This window comes from Diachasma alloeum, unplaced genomic scaffold (assembly GCF_001412515.2).
Source record: "Diachasma alloeum isolate Michigan unplaced genomic scaffold, Dall2.0 Dall_scaffold_00622, whole genome shotgun sequence".
Taxonomy (NCBI): Eukaryota; Metazoa; Arthropoda; class Insecta; order Hymenoptera; family Braconidae; genus Diachasma; species Diachasma alloeum.
Genome location: NW_021680754.1, coordinates 616,848 through 641,027, shown reverse-complemented (window position 1 = coordinate 641,027; position 24,180 = coordinate 616,848). Strand labels below are relative to the sequence as shown.

Here is a 24,180-nt window from a genome sequence, read left to right as displayed (position 1 = left end):
TCTCCCCCCACTTGTCCAGCTTTTGCCCCCCTAGCCCTACTCACCCCCACCCGGACCACCCTCGTCCTCTCCCCCCCTTGCCCCTCCACCCCCACCCACATTGGTCACATTCCCTCACCAACATTTCGGCGGGCTGCTGGCACTGCTGCTATCTGTCGTCTACCGTATGAAGGCACCTCGAGCATTGATGCGCAGGCGCTCGAGTGCATCCAGACGGCAGCAGCAGCAGCGGCGGCGGCCAAAACTCTCCCTCTCTCCTCCCGCATCCCTCCCACCCAAAAACTAGCATGCACAAGCGGTACTATCCTACTTATCCAGCACCCCACCCCAATCCCCCTACCCCCCACTGCCCCGCACCTACTGAGCGCAGTGTCGCGTTGAACCTCTAGCAGAGCGCGTCGCACGTAAGAGTACCGGCCGCCGCCCGTCATCAGTCGCCGTACCGCGCAGCCCACGTTAACCTCTTACCTTTTATTAGTTTTTAGTAGTTTTTTCAGTAGTAGGGCAGACGCCGCTCGAATCATCATAAAAATAAACACCAACAAATCGTAAATAATTCGTTGTTATCTCTCATTTATGAGAGAAACGTAAGATAAGGTGCATCTTGATTATACTGTGAAAAGGAAAAACGATAACAAACAATTAATTCGTAACTGTTGAAATTTTGTTGGCTATTTACTGACGAAAAGGGGGTTGAACAGCGGTCGTTGAATAAGCGACAGTACACGAGGGCCTCATTGCCTCTAACCCTCACCCCCACCCCTCCTTTTATTTTTCTGTGTGTGTCAGACAAGGCGCGCGCGCGCGTGCTGTGTTACTGTTTTTGTTGTCATTATTATTTTCTTAAGTTTTGTATTTTGTTGAAAGAGAATAAGGGATCGTATTTTTTGTTCAGTGTGGTTACGCTGCCTGTGGTGATTACTGAAGGTGTTACCATTATTTTTGGATTAAAATCAATTTGAGTTGAAGATACTGTGATTTTTTTAAGTTATTGTGAATGAAGTTTGGGGGAAAATAAAACGACAAAGTTGGAAGAGGATTTCTGTCGACGGATTGGTTGGTTTTAAAAAAAAAAAAAACGAAGAACATTGTCAGTGTGAAGTTTGTTTGGTTAATCTGTGCTAAGGATTTTTTGGATTTTAATATGGAGCCCCAGGGTCAAGAAATTGTTGCTAGCGGATCTATGGCTGAGGTTCCAAATGATCCAGGGTAGGGGCTGATGGTTCAAAACATTTTTTTTTATTTTCAATTTTTCAAATCTCAGAGCAATGTTTTTTTCCTTCATTTTTGGGGAGATTTTGCCAGTGGAGGAAGAAAGTTGAGTATGTATTCAGTCGACGCCACCTCCCGGGCTGAGAGCCATCTCCCCTTCTTCTTCTTCTTCTCCTCCTCCTCCTTCCCCTCCCCTCCCCTCCCCCCTCGTCGCCCCTTTTTAGTTTTCGTGCCACCCCCGCACACGCGACCTATCCTTCCTCGGTACTGAGTATACCACCACCATCGTACGCGATCCCATTTGGTTTACATCTCATTTCTCATTCTTTCTTTCTCAAATGCACTCGGTGAATGATACAAATGGGACAGGGGTATTATTGAACGTTTGGAATTTGACATTTGATTTTTCACACCTCTTTACATTTGTGATGATGCAAATTAATTAATTCATCAGTCTTTTCATTGAATCGAGTCTGAGAATGCACATTTTGAAAATGTGAAATTTCCTTCAATTTTATTTTTCGTATTAAAAGAAAAACTCGCAGAATTAGCCTGGAATGATAGGTAATGTCAAAACATTTTGGGATATGATGAAGTGATTTTCGTAGGATCTAGAATTTTTCACATGCCGAGAAATCAGCATTGAGCACCACGTGACGCAGACGCGGTTGATGCTATTCACGATCACGTGGCGTCTTGGGTGTATTTGAAGGTGGGGATGATGCTGTTTTCAATGTAGTAGTCGGAGGTGGGGAGTAATAAAATAATTATCGCCAAAGTATTTTGATTCTCATTGATATTACCATCTACTTCCTGTCGTTGATTCTCATTCACTATTTACGGGGAATATGGCAGCCGAGTGGTGGCGAAAAATCCAAGTTGCAAAATTATTTTGAATTATTTGATTGACAGTAAAAGGCAGATAATCTCCCGATGAAGGAAAAAAATTGAGATTTTAAGGTTTTTCGTAGAGTAATAGGGGTTGTTTGATCTGTGGCGACACCTGGTGTTCACAAATGGAGTTTGCGCAGGGGGGTAACTTGAAATTTTTCAATCTGTGGGGAAAAATTGAAGAGTTAACAAATTGAGGGAACAACCACCGCTGGATGTGGAAGCGATGAAAAAGTGACGATAAAATCACCCTATTTTTTCTGTTTAGGAAAATGTTCATCGGTGGTCTATCATGGCAGACTAGTCCAGGTGAGAATTACACCGAATTATCGTACACTTATTAATAGCTGATAATTATCTTTATTATTTGATGAGGTGGCTTTTGAATTATGGTGAGAGATATGTCAGATGATATCTAATCAATTCGATTGTACTGAATTCTAATGGTCTTAAATTCCTGTTTATGTGATAACAATCATGATAATGGGTTACTCATTGTTTATATACTACTCAACCTTTTTGCGGATGAATTGGCCAATTTCGAGTTGAAAAAAAAATCCTCTTCACGTTTATTTTAACATAGTCTGAAGACAGATATTGTGAGTTTGTAGGCACTGAAGAAGGCGTTGTATGCTCATTAGCGTTATTTGCCGTTGTTACATAAGTCATTCTCTGCAACCTCCATTTGAACCTTCAAACAATTTCATTACTATTGCATTGCGCTCTCATATTTACTCCCAAATTCATGAGCAAAAATGAAAGATTATAAAAATGAATCGAGATACGCGGTAGCGTATCGGGCCAAGTCGCGCCTCAGAATACTATTTTCTTGAAGGGGAGACTACTTTGATTTTTAAGTCGCGGGCGATCGGAGTGCGATTTCTCATGCATTGAATATCGATTATATATATGTCTAAATACAAATAATTAGTGCAAAAACTCTCGATTGTTTGTTGTTCGTTTGCCCCGCACACGTTTAAAATGTTAAAAATAGCTCAGGGCCTTCAATTTTTGAGCTACACTGATAGAAAAAATCATTTTTATTGAGATGTTTCTTTCTTGGAATGAGTATTATATACTTGAACCAATTTCAAATAAATAAGATCTTACGGTAAATATCAATTATTTCTTCTTGAGATACGTTTACTTGAATCAAATGAAACAGTTCTCGGCGTCAAGTCACATGTATTCACCTCAAAAAACGACAAGTTGCATTGTTTTTCAACCTCATATAATCTGCAGTCGAGAAATTTTCTACTTTCATGAATTGATCGAAAATTCGTACCTAGGAGATGATTACATTCAGGAATTAATTGAATGTTGTTTTCTCGAATGAAGACGATGTTTAAATTGAGCTTTCCGTACATCATATTGAATGAAATTTGTGATATCCAAGTTCGTGTTGAATTGCCGTAATCTGTGATTCTCTTATTGTAAACTAATGCGATTTTTTTTAGTCAAGAAATATAAACTTCTTTCAACTCAACAACACCTTACTACAATCTTAAAGCTTTTTCCGCGTAACAATATTCATCCTGATTCGACATACGAAATGCTCACTTCAATTATAATTTACTTGGAACAACGTATGATCGTGTTGATTCAGATAACAACGTATTTAGTCATGAGAATAATTTTGATTTTTCAGTGAACTAACGAATTTCTGGAATTAGCTAACTTTTGGCTAAAAAGAAATCAAATGCTCTAATTATTCCGACAAATAAAAGAAACTTCAATTCCAGAGAACTTTGATTTCTCCCCAGCAAATGGATCTCAGGAAGAAATAAGTGGTAGGGTAAACTGCCCAGTAGATGGACGCCTAAGAAAACCATCCAGTAGATGGACGTTTGTTTTTTAACAATTGAAAAAAAAAAATTGATGGAAAAAAAATCGTCACCCAGGGGTTGAGAATCAACAGTTAGTGAAAATTCAAAGCAACAATTCACATTTCAGTATTTTTTTACGTAATTTCCTATCCAAAAGTAGCTCGCCCATCTATTGGGCAGTGTCCATCTACTGGGTAGCTTACCCTATTCACTATAAAATCATGTTTATTTGAAAATCAACGAATAGTTGGTTCAAATAAAATTCTCTTGATAAAATTATTTTTTTGAAATTCGACTCCTACACAGCTAATTTTATTTTCTTTGAAATAAAAATTTGCGCCATTTATGTAAAATAGGCAAAAAAATTATCCGTATAATATTTAAAATATATTCTCGATTCTTTCAGAAACATTTTTTGGCCTACTTTACATGAATGGTGCAATTTTTTATTGAAAAAAAAAAGAAATTAGCTGTGTAGGAGTCGAATTTCAAAAAACAAATTCGTAATTGTTATTGTACTAATTTTTTCAACAATTTCGACAAAATAACACTCTGTAGCTCAAAAGTTGGAGGCCCTGGACTATTTGCAACATTTTAAGTGTGTGCGGGGCAAACGTACTATAACAATGTATGAGAAATCTCATTCCAATAGCCCGCGACTTTTAAAACTCACAGTAGTCTCCCCGTAAATCAAACGTAGCAAAAATCTAATAAATAACATAATGTCTCATGGTCACGTGCCACCAGCCCTATATTTAATTCAAGTTCAAATTTTATTTTCTTATAAAAATACGACGGGGAATAACGCTTTGAAGTAGTGGTCAGAAAATTTTACTGCACTTCCCACGCCGTTCATGGAAAACGTTTACGAGCATTCTCTCCAGCTCGTACGCGTGTTCAAAAAATCCACAGATATTGAGTGTAAGGAACTCCACAGTAATGTTGACTACAATTGTTTATGCTATTTTGTTATTTATTTATTTATGTGGAAGCCGCCGGGGAAGGACTTGCACTTGACGCTCTCCACTGACTTTTATTGACATCACCTTTAATGATTTTTCTTCAAATGTCGCAACAAACAATTATCGGCTTCAAGGACAGTTGTCTCGCGACGCTAGTTTAGATACAATAGATTTTATCTCAGAGACATTTGACGGGAAAAAAAATCATCCGCATTGAATAGCGCAAATCCTCTTGTTGGATTTTTCAAAAGAAGTAAAATGTCCATTTTTATTTTCAGGGGCCATGCAAAAGCCTCGGCTAATCGGATTTTACTTTGTTAACAATTTCAAATGAAGTCGTATTATTTTTTTATTTTCTTGCTCTGTGCGCAGTGCAGACATGGGAGTTTCAGTGGAAATTAAATTGAAGGAGAAAAATTGAGGGAAAAAACTTGGATGGAAGTGGTCGTGAGATACGTGGGTTGTACATTTTCAAAATTTTCTCATTGATTTCCTAGCTTCATTGAATTTTTTATTGTGATTTGGACGGTGACGTTTCACCCAACTCGATCATCGTGTCTGATGCAATAGTGCGCAACAACGTGTCTCTCTCAGTTTCAAACTCTCCTCTCCTTTTTCGCTATTTTTAACCGTAATTGCAACCCGGCCGTTTTTAATGGGCGAGGCCGACAGATGGACGGGAGAGCTTGCAATAAGAGAGACAACTGGGTATGGTGGATCATAAAATGAAGAATGCAGTATAACAAAAGTCATGACTATGAAAATTTTGGGAGTAACATTTTGGACATTGAGAATTTAACCTCCTCCATTGCGATATTTCAATGGTAATTCTTTTGTTCTTCGTTGTAGAGCGAAGTTATTAGATATTCTTTGTGTTTTTTCTTCCGAATGGAAGCTTTGCAATGGGTTGACTTTTTGATTCTTTAATTTTGCTTGGAAATGACTTGGAATGTCATGAAATGTCGACATATGATGTTTTTAGAGTATGTCTGCTAAATTTCAATAAAAATAGGACTAAAGTGATGGATAAAAATCGAAAATATTGGCTCATAATTGGTTTTGTTTGGGAGCACATCTGGGCGAAATTTTAGCTCAATCGGTCCAGTAGTTTTTGAGATACAGCGATTTCGAAAAAATTTTCTTTTCTCAATATCTCAAAAACGACTGCATCAAGAGAACTTTTTTGGTGTTAAAATATTCCTTATGATAATAACTATCGAATCAGACCATAATATGCCTAACTAACTATTGCGAGTCGCCCAGTAATTGACATTTTTCATTTTTTGTGATAAAATTGAAGTGAACACGATGGCGCTTGAAAAAATTGAGATAGGAAGTTGAAATTTGCTAAGATTCGAGCTCTAGCTATATTACAGGCTGGAATTTCAGATGTGCAACATTTCACTACATAAAGATGAAACACTACATAAGATATTTTTAGAGATTAACGTAGTACATATTTCAGTACAAAGAGGAATTACAAATGATTGAAATTACATTGAATTGTAATTCCATAAATTTTATTAAATTAATGCACTATTCCATGCAACCTAGCTAGCGCGCGCGAAACGCGCATCCTTCCTACTAAAACAAAATTTCCACGGATCCATTCGGAAGCTCACTACCAATGGAATTGCTAGAAATAAAAAATGAAAAAAAAAAAAACAACGCGTCGAGTAACGGTCACATGCGTCTTCTGACAGAAAGGCTCGGCGTATTTCAGTACAGATAGGAATTACAAATGATTGAAATTACATTGAGCTGTAATTCCATAAATTTTATTAAATTAATGCATTATTCCATGCAACCTAGCTAGCGCGCGCGAAACGCGCATCCTTCCTACTAAAACAAAATTTCCACGGATCCATTCGGAAGCTCACTACCAATGGAATTGCTAGAAATAAAAAATGAAAAAAAAAAAAACAACGCGTCGAGTAACGGTCACATGCGTCTTCTGACAGAAAGGCTCGGCGTATTTCAGTACAGATAGGAATTACAAATGATTGAAATTACATTGAGCTGTAATTCCATAAATTTTATTAAATTAATGCATTATTCCATGCAACCTAGCTAGCGCGCGCGAAACGCGCATCCTTCCTACTAAAACAAAATTTCCACGGATCCATTCGGAAGCTCACTACCAATGGAATTGCTAGAAATAAAAAATAAAAATAAAAACAACGCGTCGAGTAACGGTCACATGCGTCTTCTGACAGAAAGGCTCGGCGCCCTGCTTGTTTTTTTCTATTTGTCGGAAGAGAATAGAAAAAAAAATGGGAGATGAGCATCAGTTTGACGAGTGTCTACTCGACCCGTTGGGAACACTCTCGAGCATACATAGAGGGGGCCTCTAATTACGCAACTAGGTCGACAAGGGGTCGCCTAATTTATTTGCGACATAGGTGAAACATACTCAACATGGGCAACTGGCTCTTCTCTCATCCTCGGACAACATCAACTTGTAACTCTTCATATTTCTTTCTGACTGCTATTTCATTATCATGATTTCTGTTATTTTTCTCCATTCGTTTTTATCCTTCGAACAATAATGCAGTTATTTTCCACTGATTGATTGTTGATGCTCATACTTTATTTGTAATGGACAAAATATATGGTAAAAGGCATATTTTAAACGGGATGAGGTCAACGACACTTCAACTGACGCGCATAATTCGTAACGTGTACGCACTTTCTTCCGCGTACGATGATCATCGTGTCCCTCTACTTCTACTTTCGACTCTCTCACTCACCATTTCGCTCAACTAATTTTACCAACTGCCAACTGTGTATCTTTAGATTCAGCTTTGAAGCATCCATGGATCACCAGCGTGCTTCCTAGGGACTCATCATTCTGCAATATTATCTGTTTTCATTCACCATTTAAAGTAGCTCTACCCTTACGGTAAATTCAAAGATCATTGAAAACAGCAAAAAAATTGCAGAAAATTCGATTACATTCGGAATTCTAATTTTTTTCTCAATTTAATTATCGTTTTGGTTTTTCAATGAAGAAATTTTTAAAAATCAGAATTTAACCCAGTGTCTTATGTGAAAATCAACATTTCCATTGTAATCAAAGATTAAAATCTCAATTTTTTTTTCATTAGGTGTGAAAAAATCAAGAATTTTTTTGACACCTCATAAAAAATAATCCACCGTTTTGCAAACAAGTTTTATTATTTGTTTATAAGAGGGAAATGTTTGAAAAAATATCAGTATTTTGCGAAATTTAATTTAAAAAATATTGGCTGGGTATGATTTTTTTCAAATTTATTTCATGCGATTTAGTGGAAAAATTTAAAAACTAAAAATATCCAAAAGTACAGCGTAGTCGAAGGGTAAAGCTACTTTAGAATGATAAAAAATTTAATCAACTGAATAAATAAATATTGTCCAATGATTTTTTTTCAAATTACAATATTTTCCACTGTAAATGACCACAAACTCGTGCTTAATGTCCCCCTCCATTCACTTGATTTTGCCAATATCATGAAAATAAACGTTGAATCCATTGTTTGAAAAGTCAATGGAAAATATTTTCAATTTAACTCTATAAATAACTTATTCTACCAGCATTGACATTTCATATTGCATTCATTGATCCCCATTGCGGGCATTAAAAATACATTGACCTTGAGGCCTACCTTCAGTCCATATAAATAAATCGGTTGCATTGCATCCAGACTATTGAGTGGTGGTGACAATGTGATCAAGAGTGCGAAATACAGGAAAGAAATGTTTGGAAAATAACGTGAAACGAGTGAAGGTGAGTTGTTGGGATTCGTACAGAGGCTTTAAGAACTGGAGCGTGTGGATGTATACAAGAGTTTGAACGGCGATGGCGGCGCGTGGGATAGCGGGGCGGCGGGAGGACGCGTTGGCCGATATCGCAGTAGAGACGCTAGAGAGTCGAGGAAAATATACATCGAGAGTTAATGGGTGGGGAGGTGTGTGAATAACGAGACAGTGAGAGAAATGATGATGCGGGGGGGTTGGGCGAAGGGGTGAGACGTGGAGTTTCATTCAGAGTCGCATCGTATCGACGTTTGCGGTGATTAAACCTGGCCATTATTTCCCTCGACCTACCGGTGCGTTTCCAACCTAGTTTCATCCACTCGATGTAACTCAGTCGCATCTTCCCATAATTTCAAGGCATGAGTAATTATTTTTATCTATTTTTGCTAACGAATGGAAGCTTTGAAAATGCAATTTTTTTACATTCTCTAATTTTGCTTGGACATGACTCAGAGAATGTCTGTATGTATGTGTGTGCGTTTGTCCAGAAATGTGTCGATAACTACAGAATAGTAATTACAACAAAAAACGGATATTTTGCCTCCCAGTTGGTACCACACTGTTGGAAATTTTTTACAAATTAAGTAACAGATGCATTTGAATTTTCAATATTCTGAACTTGAATTCAATTTCAGACTGAAGTGTACATGGAATTTCTGATTCATCTTGGAAATTCAATAAAATTATGTTTTTCATTATGAATGATCAATGAATTTTCAATGAAAATTTGGATTTTCAAACTTATCGCGAAAATTAAGCAACAGATTGAAAATTCAGGAGAAAAGTTGCCTGAGTTTTCATGATTTTCAGTCATTTTCATTGTGGTATGAACCTGAAAAATAAAATTTAATGAATATTCAAGAATACTGATTGATTTATGAATAACAAGATCAATGGAAATTCCATGTAAATTATTCGTTGTTAAAAATTTCAAGATTTTTTACTTGAAATTTCAAGAGTAATTTTCTAACAGTGCAATGAGACACAAATCTGTGCTAAATCTTAACGCGATCGGTTGACTAGTTTCTAATTATTCATAGTCGAAAATCGAATTAAAAATATTGGAAGATATTTTTTTTTATTCGGTTACATAAAAACTAAAAAATGAGAGAAACGCGAAAACAGGTGTTTCTTTGTTACTTACGTAGCAAAAGGTCTGAAATTTTTACAGTTCACTCGTTTTAGTGTCATTAACAAAACATAAACAAAAATTCAAAATGGAAATTTGGAGACTCAAAATCAGATTGCATTACCACAATATTGAATGAGATTGTAATCTTTAGAAATGTTGAATTCAAGTACGATGAGAAGAACGTGATAAAATGTAATGCGTAATCCGTGATAGTCGTTTATATTACGATTCCCCGTTTTGAGATGGCATAAATGTTTATGTAACATCAATATACTGTCCCCTTTATGTGTGCCTCTGTTGTATCTCTCCTTCGATAGCGCTGTACGCCACCCGTATCTCCTAGTCTTTGAACTCTCTCGACAAATGTGACTTCATTCCTTATTATCAGAAAATGCGTGAGTCTAAAAAAAAAACAGGAAGTCATTAAAGACGAAATAAAAATGAGAAGAAAAATTGACGACACGTCTTGAAAAAAAAACGCACGATGCGATCATTCTTTTCGGGACTAAATATGACGAAAAATTTTTGTTAATACGATAGAGTATAGAAATATCGTTCGGCTATTAACTTGAAATGTCGTGCGATAAATCTCGTATGAAATAAAAAAAAGAGGGGAAAAATAAAGCTGAACGTCTCAACTCTCATTCTTTCTATATTGTGCCATCCACATCGCGTGACTGAACCGGCCCACATGCCATGTATACACATGTTCCCACATGGCTTGTATATGTAATAACGATACATTGTTACGTCGATCATTGGAACGTCACGGGCCGACGCACATTTACCTACATTGTTGGAGGGACGCAAATCATGGTCAAAGGGATGCGAAAAATAAACAAGTAAATCTGTCAAAACTCAATTTTTTTATCAATATGTATGTATCCTCGTTTATGTAGGAAAACAGAAAGAGGTAATGGATGTTTGATCGCTTTCATCTTTTATTTAAAAAAAAGTAACATAACATTTTTTTTTTATCAAACTAACGTAGATTCAGTGGGTGGAAAAAAAGTATCGATGTAAAAGAGGCAATCTCACATCAAAGTAGTCTATACGGGGGGGGGGGAAGTTGAAACATTGGAAATGAAGGAATTACACATGAACAATTAAAAATTAATTGGGTTATGTTACACCGCGGTAATTTAAATGTTGAACAGCAGTATAATCGACGCATGCGCAGATGAAAAACAGTAGTGACGGTCCTATTTGGTTTACGCTTCTATACCAATCTCTGCTAATTACCGAAAACGTCGATGTACACATTCGGTTACGGTTTATTGCTCCAGTATGTATCTATAACCGGCGCCTATGAAATTATGATAGGAGTATTAACGACAGTGTACACTAGTTCCCATGCCCCTACCGCTTTTGCATTAAACACAGCGGTGCACAGGACATACACTGCTATAATAACGTGATTGTGAACGCCAACTGGAAACTGGAGTTTCCTTCGTACTCACCCTTTCTCTACCATCCTGTCTCTCCTTCGTGTCCCTTTCGTCGAGGCTGTTAACTCTCATGGGTAGTGATTGTACCATTTTGTTTTTTTTTTTTATTAATATCAAATTTCCTCATTAGGATTCTCATTAGTTTTCGATAATAAAGAGACCAAACCCTTGGATAATCCAACCCCATTTACATTATACGAGAATAAATAAAGTCATTGTGTTTGTAACAAAACTCATTGTTCCACGATGGCATTCAAATAAACTCTGCGATTGTTTTGGGCATTCAAATAAATCGGTACATGGTGGAAAAAAATAGTAAAGATTACTATGTCGGAAGCCGTGCATAGTAAACGTTACCAAAGTATTGTAAGCATTACTGTGGTCGTGGTGATGGCTACCATGGAACAGCGTAATGGTTACTATGGTTACTCGGCTATAGTAAGCTCCGCAATGGTGATGGGTACTATGGACATGTCCATAATTGCTACGTTACATAGTAAGCTCTACTATAAAGCTTACTATACGCTTACGTAAGCTCTACTATACGCTCAACGTTAGAACTATGTTCATAGTAGTGATGTGTATAGCTTACTATACGCAACTATGTTAACATAGTAACGCTACTATGTTACATAGCAAGCTTTATAGTAGAGATTACTATGTAACATAGTAACGCTTACAACGTTTTAAAGCTCTACTATGTTACCATCAAGGAATGAAATATTAGTAGATCAAATTTAGACAAAAATACCAGTAATTCAAGAAGGAGAATTTTCTTGTTGTGAAAACCATCGAAAAGAGAAATTTTGTTTTTGAATGAAATAATGAATTTATTCAGAGAGCTCCTAATAAAGCCCATTAAAACCTAAATTAAATTCCCAGTTGCATTTTTATTCATATCAAATGAATAGGTTTATAAATGTAAACAAATGCTTTCTTCATACAAGCTTTTATTAGATGGCGAAGGAAAAGAATTTATTGATGTGTATTAATTCTCTGTTTGAATCAAATAAATTATTTATTTTAGAGATCCATTAACATGGTAACCATTATAGTGGGACATCGTAAAAACTACTACGCAGGGACAATTGAAAATCCTTTTACTATGTTACAATAGCAATCTCTCTAATTGCCATTGTAATGTGTACTATTTAATTCTCTCCGTGTACTCTATACCTCCATTAACAATTGTATAAACAACAGAACAATCAAATATTGTCGAAGCGTGAAGTCTTCCTTTCACGAGGCATCTCCAGAAATAACTACCAGTGCAATCCGCCAGACTCTCTCGGCCCTCGGTTTAATTTTTTCTTTTCTTCTCCCGAGTTAGACTGAGTTTACACGCAGATGTGCGAATATTTTCCCCTGGAATTTAGTGTGGTAGGGGGTGATGTAGTTCGACGTTGGAGTTGTGAGGTGGTCGACGACCGGCCAGGATCCACAGCCACCACTTGTTGAGTAATCTACTTAGTTCGCCAGGCAAGCGAAGCTAACCAAGGGAAAAGGGAACGGGGCAAGTGGGGGATAGACAACACAGAAAGAAAGACAAGGAAAAACAAAAATACAATGATGGGAATGGAGGGGGGGGGGAGGGGGAACGTCAAAATAAAGAAGATGTACATATCTCTTTTCTCGGGTCACAGTGGCTGGTGTTGCTTCACCTTCGGGCTCTCTTCCTTTTCCCTCTACTGGCCATTTTTTTTTTAAACATTTTTCGTCTTGTTATTCTCCAACAGTTTCTCTTACCCCCCCCTTTTTCTTTTTTTTTCAACTCCTTGAAGCATCTCTCTTGGTGAATTCTCCTTTTTTCTTGTGGGCACTAGCTGAGGTGAGTACGAGAAGCGTGTCTTCATAAATTTCAACTCCGTGGTTCGTAAAAGCGCCCCGAAAATAACCAAAGCCGGGGTACTGAGGCTCCTCTCACTCGGCTAGTTTCCACAAGTTTTCTCTGTCGGTGCTTGTTTTATGGCGCACAGTGGTTAAGCTGTTGCTTAGTATGAGATACATTGGAGGATTTTATGTATCAATGAATTTTATGGGAGAAGTGTACGCGTAAAATCACCAAACTTTTAAAATTCATTGCGACCACTTGAATTCCTGTGTTCAACAAAATTCAAGTTGTTCGTCCTTCTCAATGAAAGATTGCATGTAACAACTAATTTTATTCTTACGAGAACAATAACCTCGATTATTACTAGTAAAGTTTACCATTGCCAGTGGCAAAGTTGAGTGTTGATAGTAAATACGATTGTTTTCTCTGTATGATTTATGAAAATATCCTGTCTGATAATTTTACGAGTTGAATAGGAGTGATACAAAAAGGGCTGCGAAACGGTTCTGGATCATAGAATGCAGCTACCACTGCTGGCATTATGTCACATGCGTTCCATGAATCTATAATTTATTAGCAGAATAAAACAAAATTTTTGTCGATAAAGAGGAACAATAAAAATTGAAATAAGCAGGGGCACGAGCCTATTCGACAGATCAGAGGGCTTATGGATCGTTACTTTTTGCGAACAACGAAATTTAAACAAGTTGTTATATCTCAGGAATTCCTGAACCGATCGGGCTGAAACAGCGCGCCAAAGTTGAGCTCAATAATAGCTACAATGAGCCAAAATATAAGATATTTATCTACAAATTTCACTGCATTTATGCACAATTTTCTAAAAATTACACACCAAATACCGAAATTGTCGGATGCATACATACAGACATTAATGCATACATACAGATGAAAAATAAGGCGTCTGTGATGGAAATAGTGCAAGTAACGATTTAACATTGCTGGCGGCTTGGAGTTGTATAGCGTAAGTAATATATCTTTAATCACGATGATGGATCGCTGGCAGGCGTCTTTTACGTTCACATTCCCTGCCCTCGTAAAACGCATTATCGCAATCGTAACCAGCATGTCGTCATTTTCAAACGCATGTATGAATGTACAAGCTCGTAACGCCCTTGTGGGGTCCAGAGGATAGTAGGGCCCGATGATCATGTGGTAGTTGTGTATTATGTTGCCGGTAGGCTCATGAAACACATCATCGTACGCTCTACATTCGAGTCCATATCGTGTCTCATGGGTTTGGCATGATATGTTGTTATGTTCAAATGCCGATGGACACTGTCGGAAGACGGCCACTATGTGGCGGAATGAGGTGTAGGAAATGGTGTACTCACGCCACAGAGTCCTGTAGGTGTATGTGATGCGGTGGAGTTAATTATATTGTGTTATTTGGAAGAGGGAATTGTTCGATCCGGCATATGGAAAAATACACTAAGAGAAAAATGGACATAATATCACAGAAATCGTTTCTTCAGCGAACAACATCGCATACAGATTTGATCGATTTATGGCAGGTTTCAGACAAGAAATCGGTGCTCTTCGGCCTAATACAGGGTAAATTTTACAGTTTCGGTATAAATCATCCTCACGTTTATTAAATTATCCCGGGCCAACGGAGTAAAATTCAGTATTAATCTCACACTTTTTCTCCTATTTAAGGTGAAAAAGTAGTGACAATCGAGATTGCTCCACGATTACTTGACTTGTTTGCTAATTTTTCTCCGTCTGGACACCTTCAGCAGACGATGACGTATCGTCATTAGACTCTCACGATTTCAGACAACCTCAAAATATTCCAACCCCCAAATTCTTTATACCCTACATACAGAATGCATTCCTTCGGTAAAAATATCAAATACCAATAAGATATCCAATAATACAAAACCTTTCAAAATCTAGTTCGATCAGCCTCTCGGCATCTCCCGAAGCACGACTCTATTATCGAAACACAAAGAAAACAAAATTTAATAAAATGTTTTGCCCCATCTCTGGCTGGCGAGCAGGAAAAATTCTAAATTTCATTTTTCATTTCTGAGACACGCAATATATCAGTGCAAATATCTCGACCGTCTGGGGGTTGTTTGCCAGCCGCTGAGATATTGCGATTTCGCCCTAAAACTGTGTTCCCCTAGCATCAACGGGGGCGGTATATATCCCTCGACCTCGGTGAATCAATAAAGCCCCCCTTCACCCATGTAAATTTGACATTTTTCGTTATTCCATCTCCCGGAACTCAACAATTAATTTCACATTCTCTCACACTTCCGTGTTATGAATAGTCATTTTGTTTTATTTTTTTTTATATTTCACGAATGGTGCAACGTGTAAAAATGAAATCAAACTGGTTATGTATCATTTTTCGCAGGCGTCACCAGACTTTCTATAACGAGTTTATGCTCGTTGGAATTATGAGGGTGGATAATGAAAAAAAAAAATGAAAAAAATGAATGGGAGTGCAGAAATTGTTGTCGAGATTTTCCAGTGGTGTGTCAGGCGCTCTTCTTACGTATAATGCATGTTTATAGGCTCACGCGATCCCCCGTAAATCCGTCGCAGAAGGTACACATGCATACACAACTCGTCGGTTGTACACTGGTTAGTGAGGAGAAGTTGGCCGTAGGTAAATCGATGCACTATGTATAGGGTAACTCATCACTCCTGTATAACCTATCCGTGCACAAAAGTAAACAGGAACAAACGAATTCGACATTAGGGAAGGGCTTGCGGAGAGGGGCTAGAGGTCGTTAGTGTGCATTGATCCAAATGGCCAGGATCCATCGGTGTTTCTGGCCGCTCATAGGTATTCCATAATGCCAACTGTGGGGGCTGACACATGTAATACATATTCACGCATTATGTGGTAATGGGGGGAAGGGGGGCGGGACTGTGATTGCGTCTTATCGCAGATACGACGAGCGGTTTACATGCGTTTCACGATAATTCATAATGGGTGGGCATATATGTGGGGCTAGTAAGGTGCCATGACAATTGATTGAAGTGGACAATATTTCGGATTCAAGTAATTTTTCATTAATTTTTTATTGATTAATTCAATCAACAATTCTGGTAATACTACACGGAGAGAAATATTTGATGAAAATTATCCTACCGTTGTATAAAAAAGTGCATCATGAGTCATCGTTTCCTCATTTCTATCTCGAAATTCTGTGAAAATTAATATATGATGATCAAATTTTATTCTACATTGGAGAAATTTTATCCTGATAAAAATAAAAATAAAAACAACATTCAATTAATTTTTCAATGTAATCATCTCCTAGGTACGAATTTTTCATGAAAGTAGAAAATTTCTCGACTGAAGATTACATTAGGTTGAAAAACAATACAATTTTTCCATTTTTGTGGTGAATACATGTGACTTGACGCCAAGGACTGTTTTATTTCATTCAAGTAAATGTATCACAAGAAGAAATAATTGATACTCACCGCAAGATCTTATTTATTTGAAATTAGTTCAAGTATATAATACCAGTTTCAAGAAAGAAACATCTCAATAAAAATAATTTTTCATCACGCTGTGACGAAAAGTGAACTTTTCGGCACGCTCTGCGTGCCTAAAAGTCCAATTTCCGCCACATTGTGATGAAAAATATTGTTCGTAACTCGTGAAAAAATGTTTTTTGCACTCGTTACGAAATATACTATTTTCTATCAGTGAAAACTGTGAAATGAATTCCCAAGGTCCCATTTGACTTGAGTGTGATTTCAAATGAAGTTACTATTTTTATTCGACTGCTCATGACACTACACGCCGGCAATTTTCAACAATATTCTCCCAGTATTTCCAATTATTCCGTAATTGTAGTGCAACCTTTATGACGTTATACAATGGACGTATATACGTAACATTGAATATGCGTGTGTTTTGGAATGTCGAGAGCCGGTGGAGGTGCACTGTGAGATGTGGTAAGAGAGGAATGGAGCACCGGGGGATGCCGAAGTGAGGGAGGTGAGCGGGGACGGGGAAGTGTAAAGAGGGGCGGGGAGGGGGGAGAGGATGGAGTTATACTCAAGAGCATGTTGGCGGCCACAACGCGAAGCGCCTACATAAATTACCTTTCCATTATCAGACTCGCGGCACCGGTAAACCCGTGGGCATTGCCCAGAGAGGGATACCAGCGAGTACATATATGAGCATGTAGGTGTACTTAGAGGAGAGACAGGTGTATTGGTAGATACATCCATTGCCCTGGTGCATTTCGTCGATGCTCTTCGACGTATCAACCCTGACGTCGTTTCCACGCCGGACGTATCGAAACTTGGAGAGTTAATCGAACGTCCGATCTGATTCCAAGTACTGTGGGTGGGTGGAGAGGGGGATATATAAACGTGTACAAGGAGGAATGAGAAAGAGAGAGATAAAGAGAGAGATAAAGGATACCTATGAGAATGAACAGAGTTCTCTTGACCTCAAAAGAAAATCGATTTGATACAGAACGTTAATTCCTGGAGAAATTCCGGTGATAAAAAGTCGATTTTGCTTTTCTTGTTGTACTTGGGGTTTTGAGATTTTATCGTGAGGGTAAAATGTAATTTTTCATTCCCATGCATTCGATTCAGGGGAATTTAAGGTATTTGTGGCAAGTGTTCTCTCGCAAATAGTATATTTCGTAACGAGTGCAAAAAAGTGTTTTTTGGCAAGTGGGAGGTTTATATCACGAGCCGAAGGCGAGTGATATAATCCCACGAGCTAAAAAACATTTTTTCACGAGTTACGAACAATATTTTTCATCACAATGTGGCGGAAATTCACTTTTCGTCACAGCGTGATGAAAAAAATATTTCGACCATTTAAGCGTTGGAAATATTTTTTTAATAACTTTACTATTTTTTTCCGCATATTTCAAGCCTTCTTTCATTTTTCTGGCTTGTCATTTGGATAATTGGAAAATAATTAATATGGATAGAAAAAGCGGCGACGTCGTACCGTTCGAGGTATAAGTTGGCAGCACTGATTCACTTAGCTGTTATGTTCCTTCCCGTAGTGAAATGTATCATCACAACTCCATTCGTATTTGCCGCGCTTACCCCTCCACAATTTCTAACTTCGACGTTGTCGCTATTCCAAGTTGCGCCCACAGAATTCCTATTTTTCATGAGTTTTTTAATTATTCCGTCTAAACAATTCTCCTAGGCTACTAGGATTTTTTTTATGTTCCTTCATGAAAACTCCACGCAAGTGCGAAAATTCAGGAAAATTGCGTTTTTTTTTCTATTTTTAATTTGTTTTTCCGAATTTCCGTGAGAGCCCGTGTTAAAATGCATTTTTTTTTTGAAAAATTCCTGTGTTTCACGCATTCTTCTAAGCTATCTGTAATTCTGCATAGGGGTTTTGAAAAAATCCAAGAATTTCTGGGCCTATTTTCGACTCACCTAAACTCTGCACTTATTTCATTTCTCTTTATCAATTATTTCTTAAGAATAGATGAGAAATTAAAGTAGTTAGTTTTACACTCTCATCCGCTCTACCCCATTTTTTATGACCTCTCCTCTATGAGTTTTGCATGTATGGTAAGTTGTGTGGGTAGAACACTTGACTTCACACAGCGGGTGGTTAAATCAGAAGTTGCATAATTAATTCACTCGAGCTGCGGTAATCCGATCGAGTTCAACTCTCCACGGTTTTCATTCTCATATTCCAGCAACACAATACCACCGATAACAATAGGGCCAACGTCAAATATTGAATTTTCGCTATTGCCACCACCGATAAAATTCGTAAACATATTTTTTTTCCACACTGCACAGCCGAATGATTATGTCCACACAGCTGCATTGCAGTGCAACTCCAGTTGAAAAAAGAAAAGAGAGGATAGTGTGACTAACGCTTAATTGGCGCGGTTAAATTTGCATTTTGAACCCAGTTTAGTATATAACCCGTCCCCAATGTATATTATAAAAAAAAAAAGAAAATACACATTCACATGCACACACATTCTACACTGGAGCGTCGATAAAAATTCAAAACAGCTCATTGTATTTAAATTCCGGTGTGTACCGGCTGAGCGGTTGAACACTTGTAGGAACGCGCTCTGCGTTCCGTTTCAAAACGAAATATTTACTAATCTTTCAAGAAGTTTATCAATTATTGAAAATTGCTATTTAAAACTATTCAATTCGTGATAATTCTAGTCTGTCAACTCCAATTGTGAATTTTATACCAAATTGTAACATTTGAAGATTTCCCGAAGGTTCAAATCCCCGACTTCCATAAGTTTCTCGCTCCGAACTATAGCAAATACTCGAAACATGGAGCAGAGAAAGTGACGTGTCGCTACACGTCTGAGAAAATTTGGAGATCAGTTCTGCTCTAGCAATCCGCCAAGACACATAAAGAAATGTTCTACCATCCAATACGAATATTCAAATGTTAATCATCCTATTCAAATTGTGATGTCCAAATCAAGTGAACCAAAGTGAATTATCTTGACTCATCCAACCACTAATACTCTACAGAATATTAAAATCAAACTAATTTGTGCTGTGAAATACGCAAGTGAATTTCTATGGTATTAGTCAAGTTACGCTTCCAATTAATCAGAATCAATGTTAAAGTATTGAATCCACTGAACAGAATCACCAAAAGGAAAAGCAAATATTAAAAAAAAATAGAAAGTGAGAGGTCCAATGTAATAAAAATAGAATGTTTTGTCAATTGTAAAATTCTCTGAAAATCGTATTAAACATCCAAGTGAATTAAATCCATGAAAAATCACTTTTTATTTCAAAATAACAATAATCCAAAGTTTAGAATAACCTGAGTGAAATTATTTGCAACACAGGAGTACCGTTAACGCGGTGGCATTACTCTAGGCACATATAGCTGACTCCTCAATAAATAAATAATCCAAATAAACTCAAAAAAGCGGCCCTCCCTCCCGTCTATATTTACTTTTCAATGGAAATTGCACCAAACTTTTATGCTAATTTAATTTCAATACGAAAAGAGTTTTCCTTGCCTCCAGACTTGACCTTGACAAACTTTCGTATTATCTGCTTCTTTTTTTTCTCTTCTCATTCTCTTCCTCTCTATCTCGTTTTCCCTCTGGGGAGGAATCGATTGGTTTATGCGACATTCCGCGGCGGAATTCTTCCTACGCTTTTGCTTGTGTACAGAAGCCATAACCTCTTACGCATCTGATTCACTCTCGCTATGTTCTTTTGCGTTTGCTTCTTCGCTCATAACCTATAGAGAAAGAGAGAGAGAGAGAGAGAGCGAGGAAGACAAAGAGCAAAAGACTTGGAGGAAAAGAGATGAGATGAAAAAAATTTACTGTAACGAGAAAAAGAGGTTGGATTAAAAATTGATCGTAGTAGCCGGGCGTGATTCACGTTCTCAGAGTCGGTTTGTGTGTTGTACGCTGTTTCACCTGTACATAATAAAATATCCTCCCCCTCTCTGGCACCCTCTTTCACCCACTGCCGTTAGTCTCTCTCGTCTGCCTTTTCTTTTCACTTTATATATGCAACAACATGAAGTCTTTATTAATGGCCCTGTAAATTTACTCGGGTGAGATACACGTTATATATATTGTTTCCGCGTTGGAGTTACACTCAAAAGGTAAAAACAAAGAGTGAGAACAATAACACCCAAGTGTCCAAAATAATTCAAAGATGACTGTGGGTGAAAAAAAAAGAAATGATGATTTAATATTAAATTACGAGTATCTTCACTGATGGCCATGCTGCTGCAGTGTAAAGCCCCGAGCCTGCGCAACTAATACCCCAATGATTTTTTTTCTTCACCAAGTATAAATGGAAACAAAAGCCCGGTGAATAAACCGAAAAATAAGGGTCGAGGGGGGGGGGCGCATGAAAAATGAAAAGAAAGGATTTCCAAAAAGAGATGAAAAAGAAATGTGAAGAGTCTTTCCAAAAAATGTTGCAGACTCGCGTGGACTGGAGAGAGGAGTTTCTCTCCCCCCCCCCTCCCCTCTCTGCCGCTCTCTTGATATTTTTTTTCTGAACTAGGGCCCCGCAATTCCCGCAGTGGCACAAAACGAGAAAGAGGACGGAGACGAAACTTGCAAGTGAGAGAGGAGGCCGGAAGAGGGTTTAGGTACGGTCGGCGCGCTTACACCAAAAGCTCCAACTTTGTATTGGTGTATGTGTGTATGGGTGAGTTCGACCCCGCTTAGATAGTAACACGCCGGGTAGTGGGAGTGAGTGTGCAAGAGGGATAGAGAATGACAGAGAATTGTTGGTGGAAGTGAGAGAGAATAGTTGGGAAGGTTAGGTACGCCGGCAGCACCACCAGCTATTGATTTTTCCCGCCAGACTCTCGGCCTCTTCGTTCAACCCGCCTCTCGGCTTTTCTCTTCCTCTTTTTCATACACAAGCCGTCTTTCTCACTTCGACCCACTCGACAATCCCAACTCCCATTCCCTCCCACCCTTCCTCCCACCACCATCTCATCCACCCTCATTCCACTTTTTCCAAAACCCGGAAATAACCATCTCACTTCGATTCATATGCAGAGATTAAAGTATTAGGGGCTGATATCCAAGCAAACGTACGTAAATAATTAGCTTGTTTTCTAAATTAAACGTTAACGTTTAAACATTCAACGGCTAAATTATTGCCGGCTGTTAATTGGATAAATATCGTGAGTATTGAGGTAATGAGGATATGAGTACTCATGCAAACGGTATTTACTCAGCTGGGGGGTGCTGAGGCGTTGGTTTTTTTTGACGATTAGGGTAAGCAGACCAATAGATGGATGGTTAAGGACAATTTGAGGTCCGTCAAGAGATTTAAAGTTAATAAATCACCTGAATACGACGGGCCATTCATTTGGAAATCCACAATTTCTACCGGATTTTTTTTATAGAACACTAAAAAAAGTTGAAATCGTCAATCTTTCGGTCGGTGTCCACCTATTGGTCTAGTTACCCTACCAATGCGTTATGTTTCTGCTTCCTGCAGAGAGGAAAAATCGAATGCTTCGGTGTCAAGATCGCAACCTGGGGAAGTAAATACTTCCTTCAATGGGATAAGATTTAATCGCGCATTATGCGTTTTATTCCGGTATCACAATAACTATCGATTGCCTAGATTGTGATATTAATTTGCGGTTAAGTGCACTTGCCTCAATGAGTTTATGGGATTGAAGAGCATCTTTGCGTATGAATTCTACTTGTGTCTAGGCGCTGACTACAAATGTTGTGCGTGTTGAATCATCATTTTCGAAATATCGATTATGTTTTATGGAGATGCTCATCACTTCCTCCATAATACTTTGAGTTTGTTGAATAACAGGGAGCTGCAGGGCATTAAAAATATGCGTGCCAAGCAAATCCACCATCCACCATGTTCACATAGACCTTTGAATGCTTGCATGAGGTGAGCTTCACATGAGTCTCAACTGTATCATCTTGAAGTTATATACCCCCTAGGTTTAACCCTCAGACACTTTAATCACGCTCACTTTTCTCATAATTTGAATATTTTATTTACCTACCACTCGGAATTCTACACTGTTGATAATGTTATTGCACTTCATTCAGTCATCATGAAGGATGTGCTTGGGATTGCAGGCGCACTCCTCGCATGTAGAGCTTATTCAAATACTTTTTTATTATTTTGAAAAGCAAAATTCAAAAGTTTCTAGCGTGATTTTTTTTATGCGCACATTCTCATGGTTTCCCTTTCGCGATTCAGTTTTTCTTTTTTTTTTTTTTTTNTTTTTTTTTTTTTTTTTTTTTTTTTTTTTGGAAATGACTCTTTTCCTCCAGTGTTTCTCTCGCAGCATGGGAACCCTCTGTTTCAACATTCGCCTTCTATTTAGCCTCCTCCAGCTTTTCTTTCTCGCTTTTCTTTTTCTCCTCTCCGTGTGCCATCGCTCTCTATCCAACTTTCATATACACGTTCATCTTTGTCTCTCGCCAGCTGTCGCACTGTTTGTCTTTCCTTTCATGGCCCTCTCGTGTGTTTACGCTGGGAACTCAATAATACCCCCGCGTTGCAACTCGACTTCTCTTATATGTATTTTTTTTTATCTTCTCTTTTTTTCACTACTCCTACACCATTTATGCGTGTCACGTTAGAGATTTTCTTTTTTCAATGGCACCGACAAAGTATTTTTATGTTTCTAATCACGTGTACATCCCATGATGTTTCGTATTTTGTCACTTCTTTCAATTGTTAATATTTGCAAGAAAATGGAAGCAATAGTGATGAGAGTAGGGATGGGCGATGGTTGTCAATTTATCGAAAACATCGATGTTTTTTATTCTTTGAGGATTAATGATGTTTAGCCAAAATCCACAATATTCACCATAATTTTTATATTGTCTCTATTGGGATATGGGTAAAAGTGGATAAATAAATGTAGTAACGCAATGAATACTTTTAACTTGAACTCTTTATTATTGGCACGAGGAAGGCACGACTGTACTAGAGGACCGTTGTCCAGAGACTAAATTCTAACTATTTGAAAAACCTTTACTGAAGGAAAAGCAAGACAAAGTTTATGACTCCAGAGGACAGAGTTTCCTTTGAATTTCTACATGTGGTAAGGATTGCAACGCTCTCGAGTTCGGAGCACAACGGATCATAAATTAGTCCTTTTCTGGGGACTTTCCCCAACACGTCATAAACCTTGTCGAGTGATTTTTGAAGAAAAAAAGAAGAGCTGTGTTCAAATATTCCAACAGTCTCATATGTCAGGTTCTTATTTTAGCCACACGTTAGTAATAATCTTAATCCTACCATCGGGGCATCCGAGTGAGAAATTAATTCCTGAAAATCACTTCTTGTAACATTACGCTTAGGGAAGAAACGTGACCGTGTGAACTTTGATCGAGATGTTGCATGTGCTAGACACTCAATATTGAAAAAAAACCACAAGCCATTCACTTTAGACTATGGAGAATCTATCGCCGGCGAGAATAAGTAGGGGATCGGGCCATATAGGCGTGATATCTTCGATCGATTTTCGAATTCCTCTTAAAAAAATTTCACTGCCATTACAAGTCGAGCAACGCGACAACACCGCACAACAGCTGATCGAGATCGGTAAAGTCGGTGACAATAATTCAGTGCT

At 38.0% G+C, this 24,180-nt stretch overlaps 1 protein-coding gene across 3 annotated transcripts in view; it reads left to right on the top strand.

Annotated features, from left to right (window-relative positions):
- Window positions 1–387: 387 nt before the first annotated feature.
- LOC107043729 (RNA-binding protein Musashi homolog Rbp6) overlaps window positions 388–24,180 on the top strand; it is a 385,155-nt gene continuing 361,362 nt past the window's right edge. For all 3 annotated transcript variants that reach the window (XM_015265333.1, XM_015265331.1, XM_015265332.1), the window contains exons 1-2: window positions 388–1,209; window positions 2,372–2,412. In XM_015265333.1, the coding sequence (XP_015120819.1) occupies window positions 1,145–1,209; window positions 2,372–2,412 (106 nt within the window). In that variant the 5' untranslated portion in view covers window positions 388–1,144. The remainder of the gene's footprint in view (window positions 1,210–2,371; window positions 2,413–24,180) is intronic.